This window comes from Morone saxatilis, unplaced genomic scaffold, assembly GCF_004916995.1.
Source record: "Morone saxatilis isolate NCDOM2014 unplaced genomic scaffold, NCSU_SB_2.0 Contig19, whole genome shotgun sequence".
Classification (NCBI taxonomy): domain Eukaryota; kingdom Metazoa; phylum Chordata; class Actinopteri; family Moronidae; genus Morone; species Morone saxatilis.
Window position 1 is genome coordinate 23,395,056 of NW_023339751.1, and position 9,542 is coordinate 23,404,597.

The 9,542-nt window shown below is 39.1% G+C and overlaps 3 protein-coding genes across 4 annotated transcripts in view; 1 reads left to right on the forward strand and 2 right to left on the reverse strand.

Annotated features, from left to right (window-relative positions):
• LOC118329834 (reticulon-3-like) overlaps nt 1-9,542 on the reverse strand; it is a gene marked incomplete in the record, with an annotated part of 46,178 nt that overhangs the window by 2,363 nt on the left and 34,273 nt on the right.
• rps27a (ribosomal protein S27a) lies at nt 790-4,094 on the reverse strand. The gene is made up of 6 exons (XM_035664155.1): nt 3,981-4,094; nt 3,806-3,870; nt 3,299-3,353; nt 2,244-2,329; nt 1,356-1,487; nt 790-985 (listed from the first exon to the last, which is right to left on the reverse strand). The coding sequence occupies exons 2-6, from the start codon at nt 3,851-3,853 to the stop codon at nt 836-838; spliced, it is 471 nt and encodes a 156-aa protein (XP_035520048.1). The 5' UTR covers nt 3,854-3,870; nt 3,981-4,094; the 3' UTR covers nt 790-835.
• The window catches only part of LOC118329833 (clathrin heavy chain linker domain-containing protein 1-like), a 7,995-nt gene continuing 2,596 nt past the window's right edge, over nt 4,144-9,542 (forward strand). The window contains exons 1-7 of one of the 2 annotated variants that reach the window (XM_035664152.1): nt 4,144-4,526; nt 5,827-6,014; nt 6,558-6,646; nt 6,882-7,080; nt 8,356-8,471; nt 8,863-8,983; nt 9,063-9,169. In XM_035664152.1, the coding sequence (XP_035520045.1) occupies nt 4,323-4,526; nt 5,827-6,014; nt 6,558-6,646; nt 6,882-7,080; nt 8,356-8,471; nt 8,863-8,983; nt 9,063-9,169 (1,024 nt within the window). In that variant the 5' untranslated portion in view covers nt 4,144-4,322. The remainder of the gene's footprint in view (nt 4,527-5,826; nt 6,015-6,557; nt 6,647-6,881; nt 7,081-8,355; nt 8,472-8,862; nt 8,984-9,062; nt 9,170-9,542) is intronic. The other variant, XM_035664153.1, reaches the window with a different exon arrangement.

Consider the following 9,542-nt stretch of genomic DNA (forward strand, 5'->3'; position numbering starts at 1 on the left):
CCCAGTCAAGAAGCATAAACAGACAATATCAAATGAAAAAATGCTTGAGACTGATACATTAAAGAATGGAGGTGGTAGCGTAGCCCAGTGGTCCCAAACACTTTCACAAGGACCCCACAATAGACCACAGTCCGCCAATCAGAGGATTTTAAGGAATCTGAATGTTTTTATTTGTTTGAAGATAATTAAGTCTTCAATCAGTGGTTAAACTAGGATCACTATAAATTACTATGGATCAAAACAGCCAACCCCAAGTCCTCCAACTCTCAAAACGTGACCATTAGCTTCTAACATGTGGTGGACTATGGAATGATTTGGGAACCGATCACTGTGTCAGCATGTAGGGACCTCTGCTGGTCACTATTTAACAAGGAGCACACGGACAATTTGCTTCAATTACACTCAATGATCATTCTATTCTTTGCTTTTATTTTAGTATTTAAATTTCCCCCACATCTGCCTTCCGTCTTCAAAGAGGAATTATCAATTTAACTTCATTAGGGATGACTACTATTGACTCTTGATTCATGACTTAAACTAGCTCTATATTTGTTAATGATTCTCAAATTCCGCTCCAAATGTTCCATCATAATATAATTCCAGGAAACAGACGGCTCATCAGGTGACTTATGGAAGAAATCACTCCAACCAACCTTTTTCACATGACCTCATAACATGCAGGATTATAGATGTTAGATGTATGACAAAAAGATAGCATGTGTCACTCAAACATCAACTAAAAGTGAACAGCTTAGTAATCCCCTTCAGAGTAAACACACAGAGTCTGAGTTGTGTCAAACGTCTTTATTATTAACGCCCTTCAGTCTGTCCCTGTCTACTTGTCCTCTGGCTTGTTGAAGCAGTAGGTGAGGCAGCACTTTCCGCAGTAGTGACGGTCGAAGTGGCTTGCCATGAAGACACCAGCACCGCACTCATCAGCAGGACACTCACGCCTCAGCCGGTGGATTTTACCGTTCTCGTCAACCTGGAGACAGAAAACAATTCAGACTGCTGCAGCAGAGCTGGACGCACACGAATACTTAGAATAAAGCTAGAACATCATGTTTCAGACTGATGAACCTTAAGATCTGACAAAGTGCCTTTGAATTTCTTCCTACTATAGAATACATCATTTCTGCCATTAACAATATCTAAAAATATAAAAGTTGTTGATTTGAGCCAAATGGTCAATTCTGAACTAATTAAGTAAACTGATAAAACATATATAGATATTTACATACAAATAGAGATTACTCTGTTAACAGCTGACTGTGTAGCTCCTTCAGATTTAGAAACTAGACAGTAAGGAGGAGTTGATACTGAATGACATTAAGATTTAGGATGAGTGTTTATACCTTGTAGTATTTGAGCACAGCGAGCTTGACCTTCTTCCTCTTGTGCTTGTTCTTCTTGGGGGTGGTGTAAGACTTCTTCTTCCTTTTCTTAGCACCACCACGCAGCCTCAGCACCAAGTGCAGGGTGGACTCCTGAGGAGGAGAAATGAAACATTTTAACAGAAAGCTACCAGGAGCTTCATGGTAGGGGTCCACAGGATCAGCCTGTATCCAAGTGTGCTTCAAGAGACTGGACGTCACATTGGCTGCTCGTCATTTGCATACCATTGAAGTCCAGGCCACATCTGGAAACTCCCAATAATCTTTTAAACTAACTGCTACTGATCTAAAATTCAGCAGACAGATTCTGGAACTGCATGGCATATTTTTCACCCAACATGTTTTCAGAAACGTTTTTCGGTACTTGACTTTTTAATGCAACTGTAGTTCTACTCATTCACTACATTTATCTTACAGCAGTAGTTAACCGTTCCCACAATGTGTCACAAATATAATGTATCGTTTTGTAAGGAACAGCATACAAAGTAGCTAAAATTATGATCAATGCAAATGTTGGCCCAAAAAATTAACTAAAACATTAACAATGCATTTCTAAGACCAGTCCAAATCACATTGAAGACATTTTAAGGCCTAAAAAATGTGATTGATTTGAAACTTTCAGACCATGCTAACACCCTGTTAAGAATATTATTACAGTAGAGTATAGTACCTTTACTTGAAGAAATACCGGCTCCACCACTGGCAGCTGGACATTAAACTCAGATTTGATAGAAGCAACTTCTAAACTCTGACAACTAGGTTATCCACTGACTAAACCCTAAACTAAACTCAGACAGTCTGTAGTCTGAGATGTTCTTAGTAGGTCTGCAGTTTCCTCCCTCAGCTCACCTTCTGGATGTTGTAGTCGGACAGCGTGCGTCCATCCTCCAGCTGCTTTCCAGCGAAGATCAACCTCTGCTGATCAGGAGGAATACCTGCAGACAACAAGACTACACATCAGCAACCACACTGGAACAGGAAGGTCAACAAACCTGACACTTTACCAACCATTCAAACTTAGAAATCCACTGCAGCTACAGAAAATTTAACCATGAATAGACTTATCCACATGTTTCAGTGGGTGGGACGACACCAACTTAATACATATTTATTCAGGTTTTATGGTTTCATGTAAATCTGCAATCCCAGGAAATCAAACTTAAATCTGCTAACTGCTTGATACTAATAAAGATTATTGAGACTAAGTCAAATAGTTACGTTTTAAATATAAACCATTTTTGAACTACAGCCTGTCTCTGGTGAAAAGGTGATCCACTATTTTATACTTTTACCCTCAAAACTCATTAACATTTCTGGTTGTCCAGCAACATCAAATACTGACTTTAACAGTTTCTGCTTATTTAGAGTTGTTTCTCGTTCAAGTTTCTAGATCACAGATCAACTTATCGGGCTGAATATGGGTTCATGATTTCATTTTATTTTTATCAGCAAAATGTAGAGGAGAAATTGAGGAAACTAGATATTAAGTTTCCTCTGCAGAAACAAAATACTACATTTAGTTATTTCTCACTTCATAAAGATTGTCAGTCATGTTATGAATAGCTGATCACATTTAATGTTGCTGATGAAGACAAAACATGATTCTTTATCAACCAATAACATGATAATCCTTCATTTAGTATTGAAATGAAACTACTATTCCCCACAGCTCAAACAAATTGCTTAAAATGTCTCAATTTTTCCCAAACAAATATAAAACACAATAAATCCTCTTGTTTGGTTATGGAACCAATATTTTTTAGGCATTTGTGCTTAAAAAACTACAAGATTTTCTGATTCATTCACTGTCCACCAATCCTTTGCTGTATCTCTACAGGAAAAAAACGTCACATCTAAGACACCGGTCTACAAAAAGCCACAAAACAAATCACACTTCTACTCACCCTCTTTGTCTTGGATTTTGGCCTTGACATTTTCAATAGTATCTGAAGGCTCAACCTGGAAAAAGCATCAAGTGGAGAAAAGACAGGTCAGCCGGGACACGCTCTTCCGGTCAGAGCTACAGTCACATGTTGGGTATAAATATATAAATATATATCCACAGTATTCATAACATCAGGTCATTTTATTTCTAATTAGAGTTCATGGGCCCTTTGTGGAGGAGACATGGTCGGGTTGAGCCCGTCGCTGCCGGCCACACGTGTTTATGCTGCTTTCGGTAACTGCTAGCAGCTAATAGTTAGCTTAGCCCCTTCAGTTACAAACGTACAGTATATTGCGCCCACTTTGCTTAAGTTTAAAAACATACAAGCACCACAGAAGTCGACGTATGACGAGTCAATTTATTAAATGTGACATGTTCGGCCCAATAGGACAGTAAAGTAAGTTAAACTCGAGGTAACTGCAGCCACAGAAAGCCGCATCCCTCCATCACAGTCCGGCTCACTAACCTCGAGGGTTATAGTCTTCCCCGTGAGGGTTTTGACGAAAATCTGCATCCTGGCGTTCAACCCACCTACACCAGAAGATACATATTAGACTTTAAACGCAGAGTTTGTGTTCAAACATGCTCTTAAATGTGTTATTTTTGAGAAGAATTGGTTAAAACTCAGAGCACGATCTTACCACAGGTTCACTCCTAATGGCGGATCATGAGAAGAGGGCTTTCGGAGCGAGCGACGGGGTTTTCTGCACGCCTTTGCACGGGTTAGGTAACCGTTACGGTGCCTGATCGAAAATATCAACAGCCGATTTCACATGGCCATTTTGCGGTCGTTTAGTCGTATAATTAGTGTTAGTCAGAAATGTATATTATGCCTAATAATTAATTGTATTTAAAGAAGAAAGCGACTTTCTTTTGAAAACTTAATTTCCCAGCCACACTTTCACGGTAACCATAGCGACGAGGGTGTTTGCAAATGGCCTCCTGTTAGAAGAACATTAAGTTTTTGTTGAGTTCGTTTAAACATGTCTGAGCAACAAGAGCCCAGCAGTTCATCATCAAGAAAAGAAGAAAGACCTTCAACACCCGAGATTTTGACTTGTGAGAGTGATGAACGGTTCTTCCAGTCTCTGTATGAGTTTATTGAACATGAGAAACAGTACCTGCAGTGTCCAGAAGAGGGCCCGGACGAACTCCGGTACATTATCTACCGCTCAGTGTTTAATAAGGTAGACGTAACGTTATATTATTATTGTGAGCTTGTTACTGAATTTACTGTCACGTTCTATAAAGGCACATGAATGTCTAACTCTTTATACATCAATTAGCAACCATTAATGAAGAATACGTTTGATGTGCCAGGAGGTGATAAATCAAGGTGTCCGTTTATAGCTCCACTTTCTATTTAAGGAATAGTTCAATGAATAATTCGTTCATTCTGCTCGCTGAGAGTCAGATGAAAGGTTTGTCACCACTCTCATGTAGGGAAGTATGAAGCTACAGCCAGCAGATGGGTAACTCACTGGAAATGAGGTGAAATAGCAAAACTCTGTCCCAAGTTTAATCTTCAGCACCTCAATATTTGAGTACCGTAGTTACATGTTGTGTGTTATTTGTTTAATAAGCAGAAAATCAGAAGTATAAAAACGACAGCTCTGCATTTTATATGGGGCTATGTGCTGGATAGAGCCAGGAAATATAACTCTGTAAAATGGAGAATGAATGATAGTCGTTTATTTCACAGTAAAGCAACTGTATATACATAAAGTTGTTGTAGTGTAAGGAGAAGAGTTATTGTTGTAGTTAAATGTCCTTTGGTATTTGAGCTCCATGATACAGACAGAGGAAGTTAAATAGAGTTACACCACTTCCTGTCACTCTAAACGCTGCTGACCATCCAAAGTCCAGTCAATGAAAGAAAAGGTGAAAACACAGGCAGCTGGGGACCTATTCTATGTTTTTATTTTAAGGTTTGCTTTTTGGGGATATTTTTCCATACTCCAGTCACCATGCAGTGTTAACTATCAGACTGGTGACATTGTTCAACCCTTCATTCAGTTACGACACAACAGTGACAAATTCTGTTTTTGTCGACTTAACTTTAATAACTCTGGTTTATACGTTTAGGTATAAATTATATTATATATACGTATTATCATCACTATTTTGTTGCTGCTGTATACTGACACAAATGCAACAGATGTACTGCAGAATTATTTCCTATGTATGTATATAAATAACTATATTTTATTTGATTCTATTATATTTTATATTTTTGATATATTTGATATATTTACTGCTATAAGTAATGTTGTTCTATGAGTTTGATAATCTTTTTCTATGTGTGTAGCATGAAGGAAATACAAACCTTCCTTTCATTCTACAGCCTTGTGTTGTATGATGATGAGTACATTCCTTGATATTTGGCAGGTTAAGCAGATACTAGATGACTCTTTAAATCTGAACCAGAGAGCAAAACCGATTCTGTTTCTCTCCTGTTGTTTTTCCTCCTCATCTTGTTTCTCACAGGTGATCGCACGAGCCACAGCCTATAAGAGACTTCTGCTGACCATAAAGGCGGAGTATGATGATGTCATCAGGGCGCTTCAGAAGAGGGGGGATGATGTCAGGATGGCTCAGCAAACTCTGGCGGCCTCGACGTCACACCCAAAATCACTGACAACCTGCCAGAGACGAGCCGGCGAGCTGAGGGAGAGGTGTGTGTGTGAGAACAGTTTGTGCAGTTCTCACTGTTGAAGGCCCTAAAAACATATTTTCTAAATCTGATGAGTGATGAGAAGAATCACACAGTTTTGGTTATTTAAATGTAGATATGTCTGTATTTGTATTTTTGTACAAATACATCTGATCAAACTATACCAACACACCTGTTCTGACTGTTAAATTAGATATTTACTCTGAGAGAGAACAGGTATATATTTTAATTTATTTTATGTTATTTACTGTATGCAGAACGTTTAATGAGATACATTATGTATCTAGCTGTAGTTAACACACATGATGTGATATAACAATCAGATATCTATAACTTTAAACATTAAAGACCTAAAAGAGGTCTGTACAAAAAGTGCTGTACTTTAAAATAAATACAACTCTCATGAACCTTTTGTGTGAGTTCCTGAGATAATGGAAAATGTAGAAAATATAATTTGTTTGAAGGATAAAATGCATCTTTTGACGTGTAAAAAGACTTTAGCAGCCTCTTCATGACTTCTTTCCTCTTTTTTGTCTCTTTGCAGAATCTCAGTAATTCAGAGGGAAACAGTAGAACTTCAAGAGGAGATCAAGAGACAGAAATCATCTAGAGAGCAGAGCACATGGATACCTGGTAAAGCTGATACAGATACAGTAAAGTGTAAGAGGTGTTGTATTTGGGAAAACAAAACAAGTATGAACAGACACAAAATGACATCAGTGTGTACGGGGTAAATGGGGCAAAACAATGACGTAAGCTAGCACTGAGGGTCGGGGACTGTGTGCCAATAAGTCGACCTTTAGTTGCCTCTAACTTTCTCTTTCACTGTTTCATCTCGTCCATGGTTCAACCTCATCTCTCCTGCCAGGTTTGACGGTGGCTGAGTCAGAGGATCCTGAGGCTCTGGACAAACATCTGAAGCATCTTGAAGCCCAGAGAGCGGCTTTACTTGACAGGAAGAGTCACTGCGTCTCTCTGGAGGTCAAAGCTGAGCTGGACACCAAGCTGCAGGCCGCCGAGCGCCACAGAGACCAGCTGAGCATCGAAAACAACCGACGGAAAGTCCTGTAATAGCACAAACACTCAACCATACTGCTCTCTGTCTACACTGACTGCACGGATAGCTAACCATCTGTTTCCAGATAAAGATGTGAAAATGTTGGTCAGAAACACCTTGAACACAATAAAGCAGAAAGATAACATTGTCACATTTAAATAAATATAGCTAATCAATAAAACGTCACCATAATTTATTGGAAATGGTCCTATCAGATAAAAAGTCAATTCTTCCATCCTTTTTCTGCCTCTTATCTGAATCTAGATCGGGTTAATTCAGTTTCATTTTATCACTTGTTGTTATATCCTGCTGGGATGTGTTAAACCATGCAATGTAATACGTATGTCATGATTTTTCCTATTCCCTTCACAGACTACATTCTCACTGTAGGGCTGTAAATTCTTTGGTCACATTGAATTAGCACAGAATTTTTCAGGAATGTGGGATTCAGTGGTTAAACTTAACCTAAACCTAAAACGAGAGAATCACACCAGTTATTCTGCATGTTAGTTTTACATAACTTAGCTACTTAGATCAGTTCATTTCAAAACTTTCCAGGTTCACTTTGCAATCTGCTCCAGCATTTAAAGCAGCTATAGTGGACATCTTAACAATGTATGAAAGTATAGTAATGATGAAGTTTTGTGTGTCTCTGGTAATGAATTATCAGCTGAATCAGCTCCTCTCAGCTTTACTGAGCGTTGTAGTGAGTTTCAACTCATTGTTTATCTGTTCAGCCACGACTTGACTGTTGTTGTTCACTCTCAGCGCTCTCATAGGATCACTTTAAGAGAAATAGCTGTAAAAAGCCACCGTGCACTACCTGCTCAGCAACATGTCTGTACTGTCTTCACAACTTGATTCCACTGCCCCCAAGTGGCCAAAAAAATTGTTGTTTGTTGGTTGTTTTATTTAGGTAAACTCAACTACTCTATTACAAATGTGTAGCTGCATTGTTTTGGAATTAATGACATTGCTTTTCCCCAGCGCGCTTTCTGCACGCAGGTTTCATCTTCTTTCTCTTCGTTTTCTGTATGCCTCTCTACTCTCAATGTGTTGCTTAGAAAGGTAGTAGGTAGTCCAGTTTTGGTGCCAATGATGTTGAAATTCAGAAATAAAGTGAACGTATTGCAGTCATTATAAATATCAGAATGCTTTTAGGGTCGTTAATTGTGACATTCAGCTTCACAAAATCTGATGTCATGGCTGGCACAAAGTTAATGTCAGCACTGTGAAAGGATTCGCGTAAACAAACAAGATGTTTGAGCTCTTTCTCTGTCTGCAGATACGAGCGTCTGAGGTTTGTGTCTGACCGTCTGTCCAGCTGGGAGGAGGAGAAGCAGCAGGTTCCTCTGGAGGAACTCCTGGGTTCCATGCTGGAGAACATCAGACAGGCCAACGGTGAGGCACTGCTGCCATCAAATGACTTTTAGATTGAACAAAAACATCTGGGAACAGGGAGATTCAGTGTCCTGTGATGGTGTAATGTCAGTTCAGGTGCTTTCATACATTAAAAGGGTGAAGAGTTTGGGGCAGACAATAAATAATGGAGATTTATTAGTGAAAATATTGTCTCAACTCAGAATGTTTTGTTTATGTCTTCAATAAACACATTTCCACCTTATTTACTACTTCAGAAGTTCTGCTGAAACATTAAAGATACCTGATCAAACCTTATTTTGAAATTTCAGCATGCCACAATTTTGATGTTATGTTCAGGGGCCTAAATTAAACACGAAAACAAAGGAGGTAAAGTGTCCCAGTGCTCACGTGTAATTTATCATATGTGTAGAACCTTCGCTTTGTCCTGCAGTGAGGGACGATGACGTTCGCAGCATTGAAGCTGAGCTGTTTGAGGACGACGAGCCGACTGGGGTCAATGAGTCCAAACTCCTGACAGATCACCTGGACAGGTGCTGCGTTCACAAACAAGCTCCAATCAGTTTCTGTGAACTGTGCCGACTGTCTCTCTGAATCCTTTCTCTCCGTCAGGTTTATTGAGCTCTTTGACTCGGCTCAGTATGAAGAAGCTGCTCTCCTCGCTGCCAGATCTCCCCGAGGAGTCCTGAGGAACCTTGACACCATGGAGATGTTTAAAGGTGGAAACACACAGACGTCTGTACATTTATTGAAGTACTGTGCTGAAATACACATTTGAGATTGTACTCAATTTGAGCATTTTCTTTTCATGCCACTTTACACACAATAATTGTACTTATCATTCACTACAGTTCCCTGATATAATTAGTCAGAGAAAAGAGTTTTAACTTTGAAGCCTTTTATGTTGTAAAAGAAAAAGATGAGATAGGACCATTAAAGCTGTAGGCTGCAACTTTTAAAGTCAATTTTAAAAATACCAATTTGTCATTATTGCTGCAGTTTTCACTGTGTTCTGACAGTAGTACATGAGACAGATACTCTGTGAAAAGATCAGGTTCCTCTGGCTCCTCCTAGTGCTCCTAATGACATCTG

Bases quoted from the DNA above. Each gene is read 5' to 3' on its own strand.
- rps27a (XM_035664155.1), bottom strand. From the start codon at position 3,853: ATGCAGATTTTCGTCAAAACCCTCACGGGGAAGACTATAACCCTCGAG. The intron at 3,354-3,805 runs GTTAGTGAGCCG...TGCTTTTTCCAG, and splicing joins GGAAGACTATAACCCTCGAG to GTTGAGCCTTCAGATACTAT. The intron at 986-1,355 runs GTATAAACACTC...TTCTGTCTCCAG, and splicing joins CTGTGCTCAAATACTACAAG to GTTGACGAGAACGGTAAAAT.